This window comes from Hyperolius riggenbachi, chromosome 7 (genome assembly GCF_040937935.1).
Source record: "Hyperolius riggenbachi isolate aHypRig1 chromosome 7, aHypRig1.pri, whole genome shotgun sequence".
In the NCBI taxonomy this organism is placed as follows: domain Eukaryota; kingdom Metazoa; phylum Chordata; class Amphibia; order Anura; family Hyperoliidae; genus Hyperolius; species Hyperolius riggenbachi.
The window spans coordinates 148,150,012-148,174,312 of NC_090652.1; the positions used below are offsets into that span (position 1 = coordinate 148,150,012).

The 24,301-nt window shown below is 43.3% G+C and overlaps 2 protein-coding genes across 5 annotated transcripts in view; one reads left to right on the forward strand and one right to left on the reverse strand.

Moving 5' to 3' along the window:
• TMC7 (transmembrane channel like 7) overlaps positions 1 to 11,615 on the forward strand; it is a 90,722-nt gene extending 79,107 nt beyond the window's left edge. The window contains exons 12-16 of the mRNA XM_068244748.1: positions 1,006 to 1,189; positions 3,875 to 4,005; positions 4,094 to 4,249; positions 5,169 to 5,247; positions 8,112 to 11,615. Of these exons, the coding sequence (XP_068100849.1) occupies positions 1,006 to 1,189; positions 3,875 to 4,005; positions 4,094 to 4,249; positions 5,169 to 5,247; positions 8,112 to 8,174 (613 nt within the window). The 3' untranslated portion in view covers positions 8,175 to 11,615. The remainder of the gene's footprint in view (positions 1 to 1,005; positions 1,190 to 3,874; positions 4,006 to 4,093; positions 4,250 to 5,168; positions 5,248 to 8,111) is intronic.
• Positions 11,616 to 16,148: 4,533 nt separating this feature from the next.
• The window catches only part of LOC137524643 (uncharacterized), a 58,002-nt gene continuing 49,849 nt past the window's right edge, over positions 16,149 to 24,301 (reverse strand). For 3 of the 4 annotated variants that reach the window (XM_068244752.1, XM_068244751.1, XM_068244750.1), the window contains exons 12-14: positions 22,659 to 22,807; positions 18,417 to 18,486; positions 16,149 to 17,695 (exon numbers count right to left, since the gene is read on the reverse strand). In XM_068244752.1, the coding sequence (XP_068100853.1) occupies positions 17,474 to 17,695; positions 18,417 to 18,486; positions 22,659 to 22,807 (441 nt within the window). In that variant the 3' untranslated portion in view covers positions 16,149 to 17,473. The remainder of the gene's footprint in view (positions 17,696 to 18,416; positions 18,487 to 22,658; positions 22,808 to 24,301) is intronic. The other variant, XR_011022750.1, reaches the window with a different exon arrangement.

Here is a 24,301-nt window from a genome sequence, read left to right on the forward strand (position 1 = left end):
CTTGAATGATTGTGGCATATTCATTCCCTTCCTGGTGTATTGAGCTCTTTTCCTCTGAGATAAAGCGGGTTAGTATTTGGTTCTTACAGCACTGTTATCTAGCCTTGTAGATGGCAATAAACAGACTGCAATGAACTTGCAAGACATTTCTTAGATACTGAAAACCCTAAGGTGGTGTCGCTGTGTAAAGCGAACGCAGTGTAGTTCTTATATACAGATAACTGTGGTCTGGGTAGTCTTTAGTGCTTTTTCATCTTATTTCAGTCATTTGTGCGAGGATGTGGCAGGCACAGCCAGCCCTCCATCACCTTGTATAATGGTATGATGCATATAGGGCATTGCGGGCTGACCTCCCTGCATACATATGAAATTGCTGCCGGGAGACTTGGGTGCGGGATACAGCCGGTATATGGTTTATCCTGCTGCTGCACAAGTCCCGGCGGCATTATTACTATTCCTCCTCCAGGTCCACGTGGATAGTGGGGAATGATGTAATTCGGCTTCCAACTATTGCTGGAGGCCGAATTACAGTGTTTTAAAAGTAACTTCAGCTCCGTCTTCTGATGGCGCCGAAGTTACTCACTGTGCGTTGCTATAGCCGTAATCCTATTACAGTATATGGTGGTGCCAGCTGCGCCCAAATCTCCTGCACTGTTATTACAGCGCTCGGACCTCCCCTGTTTGAGCACAATGCATATAGCTAGCTAAGCTATTTACAATGTATTGAAGCACTTTCAGACCAGTTCTAGTTGTACTGACACCGTAAGATTGGCTGTGTTTGAAATTGCTTTCACTTTACCCCTCTTGGTGTGACGCAGTCAGAGCAGGTTAGTGATACCTAAAGGACATACTGTCAATCCCTTGTACATATTCAAATGTTATTTTCATTGATCTATACATTCCTCTATGCTAAAGCACATGTATCATTCATTATACTGACAAATTACTGAATCCCCTTACAGTCTGTGAACAGCTCACATCTAAGCCGTGTTTTCTGATGTTTAGGCTGCTAGTCACTTATTGTGCATGGAAGCCGGCACAGTGGTGGGGCCAGCAGGAGTTTGAAATCCCGCAGAATGTTTTGGAGATTGTGTATGGACAGACCATCTGTTTTATCGGAACCTTCTATTCTCCACTACTTCCAGCCATTGCAACTATAAAGTACTTCATTATATTCTACGTCAAAAAGGTAAAGCCAACCATACTTGGAGGAAAAAGTTGTAATAAATACCTAGAATCCTAGAGGATAAATGTGAGATGCATGGAATCCATAATTTCAGGTTACTTATCCATCCAGAAACTGCTGGCCCCTGCAGGAGGCCTCACTATGCACTGTTCAGACAGGACATCACTTGGCTGGATATACATGGCTCCCTTTGTGAATCCCTCTGTAGGAGCAACACATCACCAGGCCAGATTATTTGAAAGGGTTAAAAACCAAGGCTCATATGCAATTAACTTTTTCTCCTGAGTTACCTCCTACAAGAACATTTTCATATATATTCTCTTTAAAATAACTTCTAAGCATTTTATAATTGAAAAAGTACCCCAAAGTTGGTTAAAAAAAAGTACTATCAAAACTATTTCCAGTATTTTTATGCTTATTGGTGATTTATAGGGCATTTTATGACAAGTTGTGAAAATATTACCTTGGAGAAAACTCAGGAGAAAAGGTGACTTGCATTTCCAGTATTTGCATAAGCAGCTTGTCACTTCGGGATGGGTAAATGACTGTCAAAGGGCCAGCTGTTAAAGAACAAGCGACACCCATGCTAACCTAGAAATAAAAAACACATATATAAGTAGATAAATACTACTTCTACTTACATAACAGATGTATTGTGCTATCCACGTAATGATTCCTGTGAATTTTACAAAGGAAAAGCAGAAAGTCCTAGTCTAGGCAGTGGCCATCTTGCCAAGCTAATGCTGACATCATATCCTCCCTGACTCTTTTTTTTTTTTTTCCCCTCCTTTCTCTTGCTCATTGTGTATTCATTAGCTGCCCTTTTTTTTTATTTACACATCCAATCACTGAGTCACCTCAGCCTTGCTTGTAAACACAAGTGATCAGCTAGGCAGGGAAATAAAAGGAAGAGGAGGAATATATTCTAGATAAAAAGAACTCCCAGCATTCAACTTGTTGGCACTAGGGCCAGTGCTCCTAAAGTATGTGATAACTCCAAACCATAACAGCACAAAACGTTTTGCATGCAGGATTAGCATATTTATCACTTAATACACTCAGACCAGTTGCTGTTGAAATTTGATTTTTATGGTGACAATACCGCTTTAAGTAAAGGGATTGGCTTTTATTTTATTTTTTTTTGGTTCACGTTACTGTATAGCTAAATCCATCTTTCTTTTTTTTCTTTTCTTTTTTTTATCATCATATAGTAAAGCATAGTGCTCTCGTATAAGTATCAGCGCTGTGTAATATGTTGGCGCTTTATAAATACAATAAATAAATACCCATGCTCTGAGAGAGTACCCAGGCAGTCAAATATATTTTTAACTGACACCCAAAAGCCCCATATTAACTCAGTCTGCCAACCCAGGAGTAGCTTAGCATTTGTTCCATATCTTTTTAAAAGTTATGCATAAGAGTTCAGCATTTCTAATTTCAGGTAATCATTTGTGATCTACTGTCTGAGAAAGGGGATTTTTCCAAAGCATCAGAAGAAGTTTACATGCCTGAAGTAGTAAATGATGAACCATGGTCTGGAGAGAATATGTTGGTGCAAGACCAGTGAATAAACCTAATATACAGAATTGTACAGTCCTTGGTATAGATATACCAACAACGTTAACTAGGATATCAAGATTGGCTTTCCAATACCTGTGCATCTTAGGTCAATGCCACAATGTGTGACTAAGATTGTAACAATCTCTCTTACCTCCAATCCGGGTCATCCCTCCTACCCAGCAAAGAGCTGTTCTATGTAAATATTGAGTTGGACAGTTTTTGTGATGCATTGGTGGACACCAGATGGATCTCAATCCAGTCATCCTTAGTCAACCCTCCTAGATTTTCTGACCATTTATCAAAACATTTTTGGGGGAATATTTCTAAGTAGAGGCTCGGGAGAAAAGTATAACATGCTGAGATAACCCTATTTTTTGAAGAGGATTGGCTAATAAGATTAAACACAGGTGTTGATCATATTTAGGGCAAAAGATGCCAGCTGCACTCGTTTAACTGAGGATACTGGAATAAAAGCAAATGTTCATGTTCCACCCTCCGTATCACAGAAATTTCTGCCAGTGGGTGAAGCTGTCTGTACCAAATACGCAAAAAGGATAGTGCTTTAAGCTCATTGATCTTTTTATTACCATGTAACTGAGAATACGTGGTACAGCCTTAAAGTGAACCCGAGGTGAGAGTAATATGGAAGCTGCCATATTCATTTCCTTTTGAGCAATACCAGTTGCCTGGCTATCCTGCTACTTCTTTGCCTCTAATACTTTTAGCCATAGACCCTGAACAAGCATGCAGCAGATCACGTGTTTCTGACAGTATTGTCAGATCTGACAAAATGAGCTGCATGCTTGTTTCTGGTGAGATTCAGACACCACTGCAGCCAAATAGATCAGCAGGGCTGCCAGGCAACTGGTATTGTTTAAAAGGAAATACATATCACCTCGGATTCACTTTAAAGCCTTAAGCAGTAAACTTGCATACACCCGAGCCTGTTCCAAGTTTTTTATAAAAAAGAGCAGTGTAGGTGATTTAATTCCAAGTACTCTAGTTGCAATGGCCTTCAGAGTTTACAGATTGTATCAAGTAGAATATAAGAATCCAGCTAAATCTATTCTAGTTCAAGCTACCTGATACTCTGACATTTAGATCTCACATCCATTTTGGTTTCCTCAGATCACACTAATGGAAAACTGCAGGCCAGCTACAAGGCCTTTCCGAGCCTCCAGCTCCAAGTTCTTCTTCCAGGTGATTCTACTGATAGGTCTTGTCCTCGCCTGCATCCCTGTGGGACTTGGCATCGCTTAGTGAGTAGAGTTGTAATATTTGCATCATTTTATGTGCTTTTCCTACCAGATTTTAAGTTTTGAAATGTCACTACCTTTCATTCTGCAGCATACCAGCATCCAAAGCATGTGGACCTTTTAGTAACTACAACACTTCATGGCAGATTATCCCTTCCACTGTAGACTCCTTTCCAGATGGCCTGAAAAAGATCATATATGTCATTTCTTCTGAGTCATTTGCTGTTCCATTCTTCCTGCTGACATGGTATGTGGTGGTTTTGTATAATAAAATTGTGTACCATTATCTGTAAAGTAATACGTTACCTTCTAGCAATGCACATAAGTGATGTGAGCTGCTTCAGGCCCCTTGGGTCTCATTCACACTAGGGGTTACCTATGGCTCTGTTGTTGTAGTGCTGAATCCATTAATTACACCTCATACAGGCAAGTCGCCTAGCAGTGATGAGGACTTGATCCCTTGGGCACAGCAGTAACTAATAGTGCCTCCTGGCCATGTGTCTCAGCAGCTGTGGGTGGCGGACTTTCGCTTGTCCAGCTGCCTCCAGCGGGTGGCTCATCTGCGATAGTTGCAGGTTCCATTATTATTTAGTGTTTATATAGCGCCGACATCTTCAGCAGCGCTGTACAGAGTATATATTTTCTTGTCACTAACTGTCCCTAAGAGGAGTGTACAATCTAATCCCTACCATAGTCATATGTCTATGTATGTATCATGTAGTATCTGTATCGTAGTCTAGGGCCAATTTAGGGGGGAAGCCAAATAACTTTATCTGTTTGTTTTTGGGGTATGGGAGGAAACCCAAACCGACATGGGGAGAACATACTAACTCCGAGCAGATAGTGCCCTGGCTAGTATTCAAACCGGGTCCCCGCGCTGCAAGGTGAGAGTGCTAACCACTACGCCACTGTACTGCTCATGTCAGAATTTAGCAATATTACACTATGTGCCGTCTAGAACACTGATAAAATGGAGAGTGCAGCAGAGGGACACATAATTTGTGGATTACTGAACTGGCATACCTCTGCAGGTCCTTAGTGGCACAACTATTTGCTGAACTTTGTGAAGAATAGTAAATTGATGTAGATGGTGACATTTATAATATTTGTACATATTATGAGGCCCTAATTATTGCCATGACCTTTCCTCTCTCCCCTCTCTGCAGTCTGGTTATGTTCTACTTCATTGCCTTGGCTGGAGCCCACAGGAAGGTGGTGGAGCAGCTGCAGGAACAACTGGTCATGGTAAGAACAGGGCCTCTGTGAATAACTGTTTTGTTTTTGTTTTTTTGTTTGTTTGTTTTAATACTGTACTACAAATATGCAAACTGAAGTGTGTGTTGTGTATCTCAGTTCATTTATATATAAAGTTGCATTGGTATGTAAGCTTGGTTGGGCATTCTCCTCCTGCATCACACACTGTACATGCTATGTATTTCTAAGTTTATAATTTTTGTTCAGCTCTGCATGGCAATATTAGTAGCTTTTACATAAAATATAGTATTGCAGCCTAGTTGCTTAGCATGTAGTATAGTTCTAAATGAAGGAGTTGCTTCCCACTAGTGTGTATCTGTCTAATCATCTAAAATGTCACCCTTTGCTTTTGAGGTACAGTACTTCACACTGCCTTTTCCACCACATAAGGCAGATCTCTTGCCACACTGTCCAGCCTGAAAAAGTAGCAGAGTGACTGCATTGTGATGTCAGCTACACTGTGTGCCTGAGCTAAACCTATAGGGAACCTGTCACCAGAGTGGGTCCACAGATTTTATTGTATAATGTGAAAGTTAACACATCATCAACCCCTGGGACATGCATTAATTATCCAACTTTAATTGTGCTGCTCCATCACAACTTCCTGGGTTCTGCTCTGTGTGTGAGACACTGCAGGTATTTGTGTCCACAACCATGTTGTTAGGACAGGCAATTCAAAATATAATAGAGTAACATGATTAGTTGTTTCAAGTGGAAGTTTCCTAAAGCAGGCCTGTAGGTGTGACCTGAAGCATGCTGCACTTAAAGGGAAGGTTCACGCAGATTACAAAAAACAAACGGCACTTACCTGGGGCTTCTTCCAGCTCCTGGTAGTTGATCGGTGCCCTCGCCACAGATCCTCTCCTTCCCAGCGTCCAGCGGTGAAGAAGCCGACCTCGCCAGGTTGGCTTCTGTGCGCTCCACGGCGGGGAGTCACGTGGTCTAGAGATGTCATCGGGTCTCTACTACGCAGGCGCAGAACTACTGCGCCTGCGCAGTAAAGACCTGATGACGTCACATACACCACGTGACCCGCGCTGTGGAACGCACATGACACCGACCCGGAAGCCGACCTCGCGGCTTCTTCACCGCTGGACGCCGGGAGGGAGAGGAGCTGCGGCGAGGGCACCGATCGACTACCAGGAGCTGGAAGAAGCCCCAGGTAAGTGCCGTTTGTTTTTTATATAATGCACAGATCTTTCCTTTAAGTCTTTGCCACTGAGGTGACAAACCACAGAGGACAGGTTAGTGGAGTGCCAGAGTATGAGGTTCACCAGAGCTGTCGCTGTGCTTTCTTGATACTGATATTCTAGATTGTAATTTTGCCTGGACAGGGCCCTCTCCTCCTAGTATTAATTAATCTGCTGTAATTTATCATATGCACATGCACCAGTATTGGTAATGTTTTAAGACACACATGAACTATGTATGCGTTTGTATTGCTGGATGTCCTGATTGTACAGCGTTGTGAATGTCTTATGTATCTATGCTCCCTACTGTTTGTTTTGTACTATGTACAGCACTATATAAATAACAATACTGACTATAGAATGCACAGTATGAGATGGATGGGGAAAAGTCAGAGCAAGGCCCCTTTTACACTATATTAGTTGCTCGCAGTTAGAACTGAAAGCAAACTGATTTTCAAAGTAGTGTCCATGTTTTCCTGTGACACAGTTCCCACTATACGCGTTTTAACGGAAATCTCTTTCACAATGCACTGCTATGGTAAAAAAACATATACTAACGCACACAAACACATTACATGTAAAAGGGCCCTTGCGTCATTCTTGCTCTTTTTTTATTTTGGAAAGCAAACTTCAGAAAATCATTTATAATGACTATTTACTCTAATTATATATTTAGTAAAAACCTTGTGTGACTTTACTAAAGGGGTCTATACACTCAGCCGATTTTCTGGCCGATCGATCAAGATCGATTGCCAATCGACCGATTGATGGCCGATTTCGATGGATTTCCATCAAACTGGCAGGGTGGAAAATCCAGGTCGATCTGTTGAGATTGCTTATCATTTTGCATTGGCCCTAATGGAGATCTGATGGCAAAAAAAATGCCATCAGATCGAATTTCAATAGATTTCAAACTGAAATCTATTGGAATTCTATCCTAGTAAAAAATGTTCTAAAACACATCAGATAGATAAGAAATCCATCTGATGATCTATCTGCTGCTAATCTGACGAGTGTATGGGCACCTTAATGCAGAGCGGTAGAATGTTCTCCTGTGAATCTACCTCCCTGGTAATCTTATCTGCTTGTACTGAATCCCTGGGGTTGTTTGAATTGAGTTGAGCAATCATGACCCCATGAAGAAAGTTTCTTTTAGATCCGGTTCCCCAGGCATATTTCAAGAACACCTGATGTGAGAGGCGCAGAGGCTGACATATTTATTTCCTTTTAAGCAGTACAGATTGCCTGGCTGTCCTGCTGATCCTCTGCCTTCTAATACCCTGAACAAGCATGCAAATCTGATCTGTTTATGACTGAAGTATGACTGGGCTAGCTGCATGCTTGTTTTAGGTGTGTGATCCAGATACTGCTGCAGCCAAAGAGACCAGCAGGATGCCAGGCAAAACTGGTTTTGTTTAAAAGGAAATAAATATGCCTCTCGCTTCAGGTGTCCTTTAAGCCAGGACATTTCAGAAAGCAGGAAGGGGTGCTGTAACAGAGATTATGCCAGTGTATGTCTGGTTTTATCAGTGCAACTGCAGAAGGATGGAGACATAGCTGACAGAACTGTGCCTGCAAACACTATGAAATCTAAATCTAAATATTTACATAGTGAACATTAAGTGGTCTGTGTAGTATTTGTCTAATGAGCACTTTTTCTTTTAGGAGAGCAGAGACAAAATGTTCCTGATCAGACGTCTGACAGAAGCACACAGCATTTCTGTGTAACATTGTCACTGTGGTATATAAAGAGTTTAACTTATGGAAAGGGAAAGTATTTACTTGATGACACAGACCAAATGTTCACAAGTGCTCTGTTACACTGCTGTACTCATTTACTACTTTAATATCAGATCTCCTCTTACCAGCCTTCACTCCTGTTCTTAAAGTGGCCTTACGCTCGGCAACGGGGTATGCATGCATCTGCCGGAAGCCTAAAGATTAATCCACATGTCAAAGAGTCGTCCCTCTCCTGATGCACAAGAAGCTGTAATAGGTGCTACGATATCCAGCCGCTGGCAGCTCACAGTGACGGCACCAAGGCTCATGAGGGAAAAGAGCCATAACTGCTGGCTGCTGCTTCCAGAGAAAGCTTTCATTGTCTTCTCAACCTTCTGTCACCCTGAAGTACAGCTGTGCAGTTTGAACCAAGCATGCGGTGATAAAGCACTTTACCAAAGGTTATGTTTGGTAAAAACTGCATGAATATTTTTCTGTTCCAAAGATATAACACATAATACTTTGTAAATGACTACTGCTGCAAGGAGTGTCAGGAAGACCTCTTTGCCCACTGACCATTGAAGTCCGCCCTCCCTAGTTGTTCATTCATGGGATCAGTAGCTTTACTGACCAATAGAGCTCTCAGGAGCTCAGATCACTTTACTTCAATGTTGCCTTATTACATCTGCTCCGATCTCTGTGAAACCACGGAATAGCTAGACATGCAGTTATCAGTACCTTGATTGTGTCATTTTTCATCATAGGCTGTGTGATGGATACCTAGGCTTGTTTCAGACTTACTCCAGACAAAAACTTTTTTGCTACCTCTGGTGTCGTCCCTGACTATCTCAGTAGCAGCATCTTGTGGCCTAGCTGCCAGTTTTCTAGTTTTTACAGGAATCCATGGATGGATAACTCTTGCGGTGCCCTTTAATGGTACAGTTTTTAATGAACGATCATATTTTCAGATTATTTGGATGGTATTGCATAAAAACAGACAAGATGGTGGGCCCAATCAATCCTGAATGATCGCATTATCCATTGCTTGCTTATAGAAATTGATTGGCATGACGGATTTTTCATAGGTACGACCATAATTGGTTTTCATTTCAGTACAAATTCTCCAATTTCAGTTGGATTCTATAAAAAAGTGTATTTGAAGTGAAGAAATGGGCCCCACTGGGGTACTTACCTGGGGGTGGGGGAAGCCTTGGGATCCTAAAGAGGCTTCCCCTATCCTCCTCAGCGGAGGGCATCCAGCGCTGAACCCCCGAAGATCCGCTTGTCGGTGCGCGCAGGCGCACTAGCGGCTTTCACCTCAAGCTCCGACAAAAATAGCCGAGCCTGATTGTGTCAACTCAAAGCCGCTAGTGCGTCTGCATGCACCGGAGTCAAGCGTCACTGGATGTTGTTTTAGTTGCCCTAGGGGAGGCAGTGCTGGATCGGGACTGCTAAGGAGGATGGAGGAAGCCTCATTAGGATCCAGAGGCCTCCCCCTTCACAAGGTAAGTATCTATCTGATTGTTTCAATTGGTGGCTGGATGGTGTAATGGTTAAGGACTCTGCCTCTGACACAGGCGACCTGGGTTCGAATCTCGGCTCTGCCTGTTTAGTAAGCCAGCACCTATTCAGTAGGAGACCTTAGGCAAGTCTCCCTAACACTGCTACTGCCTGTAGAGCGCATCCTAGTGGCTGCAGCTCTGGCGCTTTGAGTCCGCCAGGAGAAAAGCGCGATATAAATGTTATTTGTCTTTTCTTCAATTTCAGAAAGTTACAGGTTTACTTTAAAGTGGACCTGAACTCTTGCACAAGACAGATGGAAAACAGAGAGAACTGCACCCTGTGTATACTTAGAGAGTTTAGCCTCTCTAATTCCCTCTTATCTGTGCCTAATCACTAGTTGTAATTTAAACTCATTAGCTGTTTCAGCTGACTGACTTTTCATTGCTTATCTTTTGATCTGAATGATCTTATCAAAAATAAATTGTTGACTAAAATTTGCAACATTAATGGGCACCTTTACAGTTTTGTATTCCAGTTTACAATAGGCTTTTCTGTCTCTGCATGCAGTGTGTTACTGAGTCAGGACCAGACGTGCTGCATCCATTGTGATAGCCCCATAGGGTCACTACTGCTTCTGCGAGGGGATGCGGCGTTTAATGTGAAAGGGGTTTAAACCAAATGGTGGTTAAAATATTGTAGGCAATTTCATAAACACATTGTTGTAGTCTTTAAAAATAACAAAACAGATGAGCACCACGTGTATTTTGCACTTTCTGTTACATATTTTTTATACTGTGTTCCTGGTTATCGGTGTAGGAACAGCTGTGACTATGTCCTGTGCTCAGTAAGGCCCATATAGGGGCCCTTCTCCTAACCACTTTCTGCCGACCACCAAGAAAACATAATCATTTGTTCACTGCATGCCTATTTGCCTCACATTCTCCTTGTTGCTGGAGCAGGAGACACGGGCCATAGAGAGAAGCGGGGAGAGTGGTCTAACAGTGACGTCCACAATGGTGAAATGTATGTGCCCCAAAGAGGAGGTCCAAGATAGACTCTGAGGTATCCCGCTGCTCATTTAGATCTTTCACTAGTGGCAATAAGGTATTTCTAAACCACTGTCACAGCTGCTAATTTCACTTTGATTAGTTACAGTCAGCGAGATGCAAGTAATCCCAACTTAAAGCATGCAGGAATTGTTTCTTATGCAAAATCCCATCTTGTCTTCCATCTTTTGGTTCATTTTCAGGCTGTATATGTTTGAATAAAGAATTTGCATAGTTTGCATAATTTTGCAGCAACTTAGAATTATTTGCATTTCAGTGACCATAGATTGCTACTTAATTGAAATTTGTTTGATTTCATACACCCCATATGATGCATACACAGACTGCTGGTGTGCACTGTTCATTGATATATTTATTTGTACTGTAATTTATAATGTACAGTGCATAGATACATCCCTATACATGTAGTATGTGTATACATGTATAGCTTCCAACAGCAAGAAGAATCGAGACCTCATTGGATGATGTCCAATAGATGGGGAATGCAGAAAATGCCCAGGACCATCGGTCTAGCTACATCATGGGGTACATGTTATGTTACGATCAACTACTCATTGACAAATAATTGTTCCTAAATGGGTGTCTTTATTTTAGGTCAATTCAGCGCAATATTCAGTTTTCTATAGTTTGACTATATTCACATGGTCAGGCTGTTTTTAAATGAAGTGCACTTTATTCTGTATGGACTACACTGTTTACTTGTTCAAAAAATGTTTGTATTTTATTAATGTATCTGAACACACTGGATTATAAACCATTTTCGTTGCTAGAGGACTGTATCCCAGAAATGGGTTTTGTATATGATGTTAAGTAATGTTATGAGTGACTGTTTCAGGACTATGGATGATGTTGCTATCTGCCAAAATAATAATAATAAAAGATATATTGTTGTAAGATGTATTTATTTATGCTGAATGTGAGCTCCAGGGCTAATACTAAATATGTTCAAGTTATGTCTAGTGAAGAGCAAAACGCCTCTCACATGCCAATCTCCACTGATCCAGGGAGGGTATTACATTTAAAGTAAACCTGAGATGCAAGGAAGGAAAAGGATTTTGACTTGCCTGGCGCTTCCTCTAGTCCCTTGATGTCCGTCTGCTCCCTTGCTGTCTTTCCTGTCCCCTTCATTGTGCTTGTGTGAAGCCCGCAATCCAGCTGGGGCGCAGAGTACTGTGCAAGCACTGTCCTGGCAGCTCGCATCACCTGATTGCACTCCTGTAGCCAGGAGTGTTCTGCCCAAGGCTTCACGAACTGCGCAGAACGCTCCTGGCTATGGGAGTGCGATCAGGTGGTACGCTTGACCGAGACTGTACATGCACAGTAGTCAGCGACTCAGCCAAGCTGTGAATTTTAACCACTTCACCACTGAGGGGTTTTACCCCCTGACCACCAGAGCAATTTTCACCTTTCAGCGCTCCTTCCATTCATTCGTCTATAACTTTATCATTACTTATCACAATTAAACGAACTATATCTTGTTTTTTCCACCACCAATTAGGCTTTCTTTAGGTGGGACATTATACCAAAAATTATTTTATTCTAAATGTGTTTTAATGGGAAAATAGGAAAAATGTGGGAAAAAATTCATTATTTTCAGTTTTCGGCCATTATAGTTTTTAAGTAATGCATGCTACTGTAATTAAAACCCATGAAATGTATTTGCCCTTTTGTCCCGGTTATAAAACCGTTTAAGTTATGTCCCTATCACAATGTTTGGCGCCAATATTTTATTTGGAAATAAAGGTGCATTTTTTTCAGTTTTGCGTCCATCCCTAATTACAAGCCCATAGTTTATAAAGTAACAGTGTTGTACCCTCCTGACATAAATATTTAAAAAGTTCAGTCCCTAAGGTAACTATTTATGTATTTTTTTTTAATTGTAAATTTTTTTTTAATTACAAAAAAAAAAAACAATTGGGAGCGTGGGAGGTAATGAGTTAATTTTTTTGTGTAAAAGTAATTTATTTGTATGTGAAAAATGTTTAGGGTGTAGTTTTACTATTTGGCCACAAGATGGCCACAGTAACTTTTTGTTTAATGCGACCTCCAAGCGTCCTTACGGACTCTTGGAGGAAGCACTAGGAGGCTGGGTAAGTGTTTTTTTTTTTTTTTTTTTCACAATGATCGCGCTGCTCATTGGAGAGCTGCGGATCATTGCGGGGCTTAGATCAACGAACGGGAATGGATTTTCCCGTTCATTTATCTCCGGGCGGGCGGCGTGTTTACGAGCGGCCGGCGCCGCGTTTACGAGCGGGAGCGCGGGCAGCGGCGGGAGCGCGGAAAGTATGGATTTCTCCGTCCCTGGGGGTTAAAGGATGGAAAAAGGGACGGAGAAATTCGTACAGGCGGGGGTAAAGTGGTTAAGGGGCTCTCAGTGGCACAATGGAGGGGAACAGGAGGACGGTCTCGGGTACACTTTAAGCTTCATAACCACCCTGTTTTAATACCTGCTGGGTGGTTACATTGACAATACTGTACCATTTGTAAGCTTAAAGTGATGGTTATATGAACACTTCTGCAGAGAGTGTCAGTGGCTGATCCCATATCACATTATAATGATCTAGGTATCCATGCATTCCTACAGAGCCAAGGAGGTTGCTGGCTTTAAAGGACAAATGAAGTGAGAGGGATATGGAGGCTGACAAATGTATTTCCTTTTAAACAATACACATTGCCTGGCAGCCCTGCTGGTCTATTTGGCTGCAGTAGTGCCTGAATAACACTAGAAACAAGCATGCAGCTAATCTAGTCAGATCTGACAATAATGTCAGAAACACCTGATCTGCTGCATGCTTGTTTAGGGGCTATGGCAAAGTATTAGAAGCAGAAGATCAGCAGGACAGCCAGGGAAATTGTATACAGGGTAGTTTAAAAGGAAATAAATATGGCAGCCTCCATATCCCTCTCACTACAGTTGTCCTTTAAATGAGAATGGTAGAGGCCTTATGAACTCAGTAAGCGCATCAGAGAATTCACATGACTGCATCTTCAAGCATGAAACGCAACCTGATATAAGAGTAATATGGAGGCTTCCATCTTCATTCCCTTTTTCCAATGCCAGTTGCCTGGTTGTCATGCTGAGCTTGTGGCTTTAGTTGTTTTTGAGTCCCACACCTGTGACAGGCATGCAGCCAGTGGAGTCAGCCCAGAGTCTGAACATTTTATCCGCATGCTCATTCTGGGCCAGTGACTTTTAGTAGATGAACATCAGCACAGAAGTTAGGCAACTGGGATTGTTTATTAGAGAATGAAGACGGTGGCCTTACTTTTGTATACACTAATAACTATATTTTATTATTTGAAGTATGAAGGTTCAATCTCTTATCCAGTCTCCTAATATTAAAAAAAATGTTCTTGCATGAATTGTCTAATTGCTAAAAAATAAAAATGCATTCCTGTGGTTACTCTGTCACTGAGACGAGGGTTTTAAAGCCTGCCCAAAAGAGACACAATTGCAGTAAATAAAACACTTTTACATTAGTTTTCCCACCGTTATCTAAAACAGAAGTCCCCAACCTGGGGGCCGCGGCCCCCTGGTGGTCCGTAAGCAGATTTCTGGGGGGCCGCGGCGGATCTGGCATTTCTCCCTCTCTCCCCCCGCCTCCGCCGCTCCTGTTACCTTATGTGGGCGGCCGCTTTCTTCCTTAAATTCCCCATAGCCCCTCTCCTCTTTGAAGCATCTCGTACAGCAGCGCTTCCTGTGCGGCTGCTGTAAGGAGGGAAGGAGGTGGGGCAGCGTTCCCATGGTAGCGGCGATCGCCGCTACAGGAAGCCGCTGCCCTGCTTCCTTCCCTTCCTTACAGTAGCCGCGCGGGAAGCGCTGGTGTAATACGAGATGCTGCAAGAGGAGAGGAGCTATGGGGATTATAAAGGAAGCAACCGCTCGCTCATAAGGTAACAGGAGCGGGGGGTGAGAGGGCACCTCTCCTAGATACACTGGGGCAGCTATACTGGGGTAATTACTGGCGACACTGGGGCAGCTATACTGGGCTAACTACTGGCGACACTGGGGCAGCTATACTGGGCTAACTACTGGCGACACTGGGGCAGCTATACTGGGCTAACTACTGGCGACACTGGGCTAACTACTGGTGACACTAGGGCAGCTATACTGGGCTAACTACTGGCTACACTGGGCTAACTACTGGCAACACTGGGGCAGCTATACTGGGGTAACTACTGGCTTCACTGGGCTAACTGTACTGGCGACACTGGGGCAGCTATACTGGGCTAACTATACTTGCTATTCCGGGCTAACTGTACTTGTTATACTGTGGTAACTGTACTTGCTATACTGGGCTAATTATACTTGCTATTCTGGGCTAACTGTACTTGCTATACTGTGGTAACTGAACTTGCTATACTGGGCTAACTATATACTTGCTATACTGTGGAATCTGGGAAAAAGGGGGGGGGGGGCTGCCGCCGCCACTAGCAACCCCCACCCCCCGACACCCCCCCCCCCCCCCCCCCGGTTCACACAGCAAACTCTTTTTTCTAAGTGCCAGTGACTTGTAAAGCTCTTGCTAATGTAATGTAATGGCTTAATTTTAATTACCATGGCTCAAGTGAAAACACACACATAGTATTACATTATTAGCAAGAGCATTTTAAATCACTGGCACTTAAAACCGGGCTTAAGGCTGATTCCCACTACAAGAGCTTTTTAAACACTAGAGATTTTAAAAGCTCTTTCTAATGCAATGCTATGGGGGGTTTTTACAAAATCACATCGCTCCAGTGTGAACATTCGCATAAGATACTGTAACATTAGCAAGAGCTATTAAAATCACAAAGCGCTCAGAAAAGCTCTTGCAGTGTGAACGAGCCCTCACAGTGTGAACCTGCCCTACTGTTACAGAAAACAAACCAGTGTGACAAGGTCAAGTGCAGGTGGAGCAACAAATAACTCAAATGTTTGTATGTATGTCCTATTTTATATGTTTCTGTTTATTTTCAAGTAGGCTACATAAGTTGGCTACAAAACATTTACTTTTATTTTATTAAAATATTATCAGCAGGTAAATAAAGCAAACCATGTACATCGCAGCCTTTCCTTTCCAAAACCTATAGCTTATTTACCTTTTGTTAAGTATGCCTTAACTACCTGCGGACCGAGCGAGTACGAATCTACGTCGGGCAGGGGGCGCTGCGGTCCTGACCGGACGTAAACTCGACGTCCTATTGACCGCGCGCCCCAGCCCGTCCGCGTCGCTCGGTCCGCTCTGCCCCCCGCCGCAATGTGATGCCCTGCCGCCTCTATGACGGCAGAGCACTGTGAGCCGGGCAGGAGCCGTTTTCATTGGCTCCTGGCCCTGTCATTCATGTAAGCAGTTCCCATTGGCTTACATGGAATGACAGGGTCAGGAGCCAATGAAAGCGGCTCCTGACCGGCGCACAGCGTTCTGCCGTCATAGCGTCGGCAGAGAGAGCAGCCTGCGGTGGGGACAGAGCGGCGTGTACGGCGGGAGCGATGGTAACTTGCGGCGATTCGTCGGGAAGCGGCGGTTTGCTGGACCCAGCACCCTCTGGTCCTTAAGGGGGCAGAGGGTGTTGGTCCAGAAAGGGTTAAGTGCTAAATAAATAATAAAGCAAAGATGGCTCCATATAAAATACTGATTGTACTTACAGTCACCATTATTCCTTTCCTTCTAGCCAATAAAGTAGAGTAATCCTCTTGGTCGAGGTCCATGCAAACCCAACTCAGTGCAGCCACCCACTGCTCAGCCAGATGAACTGCAGCCTCGTTGTCGCTGGCTGTAAGCAATGGCGTAGCAATAGCAGATGCAGAGGTAACGACCGCACTGGGACCCATCCAGGGCTCTCCTTTAATTGCTGTATTAGCTCTTCATTGGTTCTATGCTGGTAATGATCACCTCGATATGTGTTTTGTATAGTGGTAATCATTAGCAAACTGTTCTACTCCTGCTTACAGCTCTCTGTCACTGCAGCTGTTAGGGCTTGTTCACTCTAGGGGCGTTTTTGCAGGTTTTTTTTTAAGCACCGGCGATTTGCAAAATCGCCCTGAAAGTGCTTGTGATTCCCTATGAGCGAGTTCACAGCTGAGCGTTTCGCTTCGAATCCGCTCAGTAAAGCGCTGCCTGTACCATTTTTAGGGCGATTTTGCTACAATGGAAGGTGTAGGAAAAGAACAAAACGCTCACAAAATCGCTTTGTGCGGTGATGGCGTTTTCTCTTTGATGAATAAATACATTGTATTTATTCATTTCCTGGTCAGAGTTTACTTCAAATCACTTTGAAAACTGATTTGCACAAAATAAAAGCGTGCAGGTAAGCGCCGGGAGGAGAAAAAAAATGCGCTAAAAAATTGAAAATCGCTGGTGTCAGCGTTTTCGATTTTTGATGTGAACAAAGCCTGATGGCAGATTTTGGTGCTTCATATCCATTGCTTTAGAGGGACCCAATGTAAAACTTGCATTGGGGCCCCTAGAAATCTCGTGCTGCCATTAGCTATAAGTACAGTCTGTATTCTACAAGAGGCCATGTTTTACCTTACTGATTTCTTTTTTTTGGGGGGGGGGGGGGGGGGGTTGCATTTCAGGTACAGTTTAAGTGGAAAGCAGTCATACATTTTGCACAGCCTAGTATACAGAATCCAGCAGAGGCCTAATGGTTCCGGCAGAATGATGTACGGGCAGAATGCTGTGCTGGAATGCATGGGGTGATAATGCTGCACTTGTGCCATTTAGTGATTGTTCCTGGAGGTGTTCATGCGCTCTAGAATTCACTTGTGTGCTTTAAGTCTTCCTCAGAACAATATCGAATAATATCATAAATGACATTTGAATTTTCATCTGGAATTTCTAGTTTAGCTCCTCTCTCCAGTAGCAGTTTTAATGTTTTAATATTTCCATTTTCAGCAGCGTAATGTAAAGCTGTCTTTCCAAACAGATCGTGCTGATCGATATTTATTCTTCCAACAGTAGTATCCAGGAGCACCTGAGTAATGACAGAAGGCACACATAGGATTTATAGCGGATATTATAGCAGATCTGTAAAGCAAACAGATTAGCGCAACACTGAAATACAGCGTATGTGATCTGTTGTATCTAATTCTGTGTATACTGTACATTCTTGTGATTCAGATACCCTCCACAGCCCCACATCACAAATTTGTGCACGATTTTTCCGTTGACCTCAATCTCGCAACGTGGGTATGTGTGTGTTATTAACTGAACATCGTTTTGCAAACTACGGTTTTTTCCTGACTACTTCTGCGCAGAATGCCACAGTTGTTTTACAAGCTGCCCAGTGGCTAGGCAGCTCGTAAAAGGGCAAGAGACCCAAAACGGCAGGCTGTAGCTGCCGGACAGCATGCATTTTATCTTTTTACAATAAAGATTGTGGCTTTGTTTTTTTTAAGAAGCCGTGTGGACCACACCTTACTGACTTGAATCCCAGTGACATTTTGTGGCACAACCTTAAATTGAAAGTTTACAGTTGAAAACCCTCCAATGTGGCAAAGTTAAAACATTTCTCTAGAACAGAGTAGGCCAAAGGTTTGTCCCAGTGATGCCAAACACGGATTTCCTGTTCCTGGAAGTGTCAGATTGCCAATAAAGGTGGCTTGAGATAACGTTTTTATAAGAGATAAGGATATTGGACCAAACTAGGAAAATCTTACTTCATAACAACATACTGTAGATTATATCGCACACACCTGACAAATAACTGGCTCCTCTTCGGCAGCAGCATGGTGTAATAGAGTTTTACCTTCATCATCTGTAACGCTGAAGAATTCAGAAAACAACTTTTAGATCAGCCTACTAAAATAACCAGCATGACATTTAACAATGTTTATCATTTTCTGTAAAAACAAAACAAAAAACCATGAAGTGGACCGCTAGGTGTGGAAATGGCTTCAATCACAGAATAAGGGACAATCCTATATTACACAAAAACACCCATCTACATGAATGCTGGCCTACCACAACTGGAAGATGAAAGAACCCTCATTCGGGAGAGATGCTCATGGATAGCAGATAGGCCTCTGACTGCTGTGGTCACTTTCTATTACCTCATTAAACTGATCCCGTGATTCTCTGTGAGTTCTTGTGCACATAAGCACATGGGCAGCTCACTGGCGCTGCTCAGGGGTTGTATGTAAAGCGTGAAGGAAAGTACCAGAGCTATGCAAATCCTGTTGGGTGAACTAACAAGAATGCAAGTACAGTATAAAAGTGGACTGCATTAGTTATATCAGCCAAAGGCAGCAATCTTGTCAATACTGCATTGTTTCATTAACAGGATTCACACCATGACTGCACTTCCCTAGAAGCAGCGATAAGACTAGCTGTAGGAGCGCTTCAAGTGGGCCTTCATGGGCCCTGCTGCTATTGCAGCCTGTGGCCTCTGCTCTTAGGGTGCCCATACATTGAACACAGATTTTGAATTGATTTTAGCATCAAATCGATTCACAACCTGTGGAGCTGCCGCCTGCTCACCACTTCCATTTGGTCTCCTGCTGGCCGCAGCAATACATTACCTGTTCCGCCGGCGCGAGTCCTCGGGTCTGTGCTGTCGCTTTTTCCAGCTGGCTTTCTTCTCTATCTTCACTTGCTATCCCGTCCTGTCAGAAGGGGAAGTTCAAACATTAGAGCACCCTTTACTGTTTGAACTTTCTTTCTCAAAGGACGGGACAGGAAGTGAGGAGATGCAGAAGACCAGCCGGAGGAAGGGACAGCACAGATCCGGGGACTCGCGCTAGCGGCCAGGTGATGTATTGCTGTGTCGGCTGTCGCTGAATCGAACACCGCTAACTACACGCTCCTGATCTGCCAGCGAACTAGCAACATTTTCCACCTAGACAGATCGACTGAATCGATCTATTTCGGATGGGAATCGGTTGATTGGTCAGTGTTTCTGTTATCGATTTCACAGCAGATTCGATCAGTGATCGAATCTGCTGTATATCGGCGGGAGATTGACGTAGTGTATGGGTACCTTTACGTCATTGTCTGTGAGCTTTCCAAATGCTTTCCCTATCCAGTCATTTCCCATAGGAGCTGATCAGAGAGGTTAGTTAAAGAGAACCTTAACTGAGAAGGATCTGGAGGTTTCCTTTTAAACAATACCAGTTGCTTGTCAGTCCTGCTCATCTCTTTGGTTGCGGTACTGGCTGAATCACACACCTGAAACAGGCATGCAGCTAATCCAGTCTGATTTCAGTCAGAGCACCTGATGTGCATGCTTGTTGAGTGGCTGTGGCTAAAAGTAATACAGTATCAGCAGGAGAGTCAGGCAACTGGTATTATTTTAAAATGAAAAATCCATATCCTTCTCAGTTTAGGTTCCCTTTAAAGGGGCCCTGACTTTAAAAAATAAACAAAATTGGTACTTACCTGGGGCTTTCTGCAGCCCACCGTAGGTCGGGAGGTCCCCCGGCGTGGTCCTGGCTCGTCTCCCGGTCTCTCCGCCACGTAAATACAGCACCGCGGACACCCAGGCTGGTGTAATACAAGATAGTGCAGCCCGGAAGCCCCCTTCCTCACTGAGTATCACGCATGCTCAGTGGGAAGTTAGATATTATTTTCCTGAAATATTTTTGCTTCCACACCTACACTCCCGAAATTTTCAGGGTGGGGAGGGGACCCCGATCCAGCTCTGTGCCGAATTGCGGCCCCTGAGCCCCGCTGGATCCCAAGACTGATTACAGCAAACCTATTTCGGGAACTAGCGGGGCTCGGGGGCTGCAATTCGGCATAGAGCTAGATCGGGGGGTCTCCTCCCTACCCTGAAAATTTCGGGAGTGTACATGGTGCGGAAGCGGAGATATTTAGGATGTTTTACATAGCTGCACAATTTAATGGGAGGCAGGCTCCTACTGCGCATGCGGGGCTGCCCTATCTGTCACTACAATGGCTGTCGGGCTTCCACTTCCTGAAGCGGGACGCTCTTCATCATCACATCGGCCGCTGCGCATCATCACATACTGTCACGCCGGCCGCCATGATGACGCGCAGCGGCCGACATGATGACGAAGAGTGTCCCGGTTCAGGAAGTGGGAGCCCGATACCCGGCCCGGGAGCCGGCGGTGCGGTATGCGGCGGAGGGACTGGGAGAGGAGCCAGGACCACGCTGGGGGATCTCCTGACCTACGGTGGGCTGCAGAAAGCCCCAGGTAAGTACCAATTTTGTTTATTTTTTGAGCTTGGAGTCCCTTTAATGACTCTGCTGGGGAAGCAACATTCACTCTCAATGCAAATCCAAAGTGAGCGCACAGTAGAGATGGTCAATGAGATGCAAATCATTTCTACTTGAATTCAAATTTCATGTAAATTGTATGCAGCTTGAAATTGGAACAATATCTTCCTATCAATTGTGATTGTTTCATGTCCAAGCTGCATACAAATTTACATGAAGTCTGAATGCAAGTAGGAATGATTTGCATCTCAATGATCACCGCTGGAACACAGACCTCTGGGTCACTGACTTTTCCAAATGGAGGGCTACATTCACTTTTACAAACAATAAAAAATACAAGAAGGTGCATTCTGGCTTTAAATACCTGCGTGATTTCCCACAAAATATACAGAATACTCTCGGTGGGAAACGAGAACTGATTTATGCCATAGAATCCAACATGTCAGCTATCTTGCTAAATATCAAACACAACTCCCACTTAGCCAGACACAACAATGGTGAAACCAAGTAGTCCACCAGTCACATCACCACTGAAGTCTGTCAACTTGGATAGAAGTAATCATCTCATTGATATTAATTCAGATTCATGTACAATTTTTTTTCTTCTCAGTTTGGTATTTTGCAGCTCATCCTCCCCTACTCATACTAATCACATTGCATCCATGGATGACAAGCCCCAAATCCAATAACCCTACCCTGCTTTTCTTTACATGAACAAATCTGTTTACTTGGGGTCTCTAGGCTCAAGTTCAGTTGTCCATGTATGAAAGATATTAACATTTTAATTGAAGTAGTGATTGAAAGAAAATCCAACCATTCAATAGATCAAGTAAAGGCCAGACACAGAACTGATAAGTCACTGATAGTCACTTAGCTGTACATGGTGTTGGCATGATATATGTTACGCATTTTGTCTGCAAATAAAAGTATTATACGAAAAAAAATTGTTCTCAATTATGATGATATCACATTTGACAAAAAAAGCCTGACATTGCCTATGAACACTGCAAACAGGGCCGGGCCGAGGTATAGGCTGGAGAGGCTCCAGCCTCAGGGCGCAGTGTAGGAGGGGCGCAGAATTCATTCAGCTGTCATTCCTAATTGTGTTTGAAGCAGAAAGAAATAAGAAAAGGGGATACATGGCAGTGACTGCAAGCCAGATAACTAGATATTAAGGTGTTGGGGAGGTTGTGGGCCCTGTGGCACCTCTTAGTCTAATAGCAATCAGTGTGTGATGGCTGGGGTGGCAGGGATGGAGGGGCGCACTTTGGTGTCTCAGCCTTGGGTGCTGGAGGACCTTGTCCCGGCTCTGACTGCAAATGTCGATTTAATTAATGAATTCAACCATCAACATTTGATTGCGTACACATTTTGTGTAATTGATCAGAAAAAAAATATTGACCAGTAAATGGGTATCTTTACAGAGACATCCATCACAGGCAGGCCCTGTAGTGACATGTCCAGTCATCTGCACCTGCTGCTGTGGCCATTCTTGCACTGAATGAGATCATCTTACTATATTATAGGATACAAGTGAAGTTTGTATTTATAGCTAAAGTAAGATCAAGCACATTCTTGTTCTGATTTTCACAGCAATAATAGAACATGCAATATCAAATATATAGTTTGTAACAACCAAACTTATACTGTATGTCCTGGATGCAGTGACCCATAGCTGATTATTATTATTATTGTGTATTTTACTATATGGCGAAATTAAGCTGCATCTACTTCCAAAGAAGAATAGAACAGGAAATACCTAGTTAAAAAGAAATGAGACTGGCACAAATGTTTCATATTCTTGACATCAACACTTTGTATTGCCTTCAGGGCAGTTAGAAAAGTGTCTGATTTTCTGCTGCAGGAATCCCCTCTATTTTCTGGAAGAATACGATGGTTGTTTGTGTCCTAGGATTAGAAAAGAAACAACATTTACATGTGATTGGACGCTGGGGGGATAGAGAAAAGGAGCGGGAGGACACCGGGAGCCCGATATGGTGTATTATCTTACGTATGAAGGATAATTGTATAAGATAACCGTATATACAGTGGGTTGCAAAAGTATTCGGCCCCCTTAGAGTTTTCCAGATTTTGTCACATTACTGCCACAAACATGCATCAATTTTATTGGAATTCCATGTGAAAGACCAATACAAAGTGGTGTACATGTGAGAGGTGGATCAAAAATCATACAACATTCCAAACATTTTTTACAAATAAATAACTGCAAAGTGGGGTGTGCGTAATTATTCGGCCCCCTGAGTCAATACTTTGTAGAACCACCTTTTGCTGCAATTACAGCTGCCAGTCTTTTAGGGTATGTCTCTACCAGCTTTGCACATATAGAGACTGAAATCCTTGCCCATTCTTCTTTGCAAAACAGCTCCAGCTCAGTCAGATTAGATGGACAGAGTTTGTGAACAGCAGTTTTCAGATCTTGCCACAGATTCTCGATTGGATTTAGATCTGGACTTTGACTGGGCCATTCTAACACATAGATATGTTTTGTTTTAAACCATTCCATTGTTGCCCTGGCTTTATGTTTAGTGTCATTGTCCTGCTGGAAGGTGAACCTCCGCCCCAGTCTCAAGTCTTTTGCAGACTCCAAGAGGTTTTCTTCCAAGTTTGCCCTGTATTTGCCTCCATCCATCTTCCCATCAACTCTGACCAGCTTCCCTGTCCCTGCTGAAGAGATGCACCCCCGAGCATGATGCTGCCACCACATTTGACAGTGGGGATGGTGTATTCAGAGTGATGTGCAGTGTTAGTTTTCAGCCACACATAGCGTTTTGCATTTTGGCCAAAAAGTTCCATTTTGGTCTCATCTGACCAGAGCACCTTCTTCCACATGGTTGCTGTGTCCTCCACATGACTTGTGGCAAACTGCAAACGGGACTTCTTATGCTTTCTGTTAACAATGCCTTTCTTCTTACCACTCTTCCATAAAGGCCAACTTTGTACAGTGCATGACTAATAGTTGTCCTATGGACAAAGTCTCCCACCTGAGCAGTAGATCTCTGCAGCTCGTCCAGATTCACCATGGGCCTCTTGACTGCATTTCTGATCATCGCTCTCCTTGTTCGGCCTGTGAGTTTAGGTGGATGGCCTTGTCTTGGTAGGTTTACAGTTGTGCCATACTCCTTCCATTTCTTAATGATTGCTTGAACAGTGCTCCGTGGGATGTTCAAGGCTTTGGAAATCTTTTTGTAGCCTAAGCCTGCTTTAAATTTCTCAATAACTTGATCCCTGACCTGTCTTGTGTCTTCTTTGGACTTCACGGTGTTGTTGCTCCCAATATTCTCTTAGACAACCTCTGAGGCTCTCACAGAGCAACTGTATTTGCACTGACATTAGATTACACACAGGTGCACTCTATTTAGTCATTAGCACTCATCAGGCAAT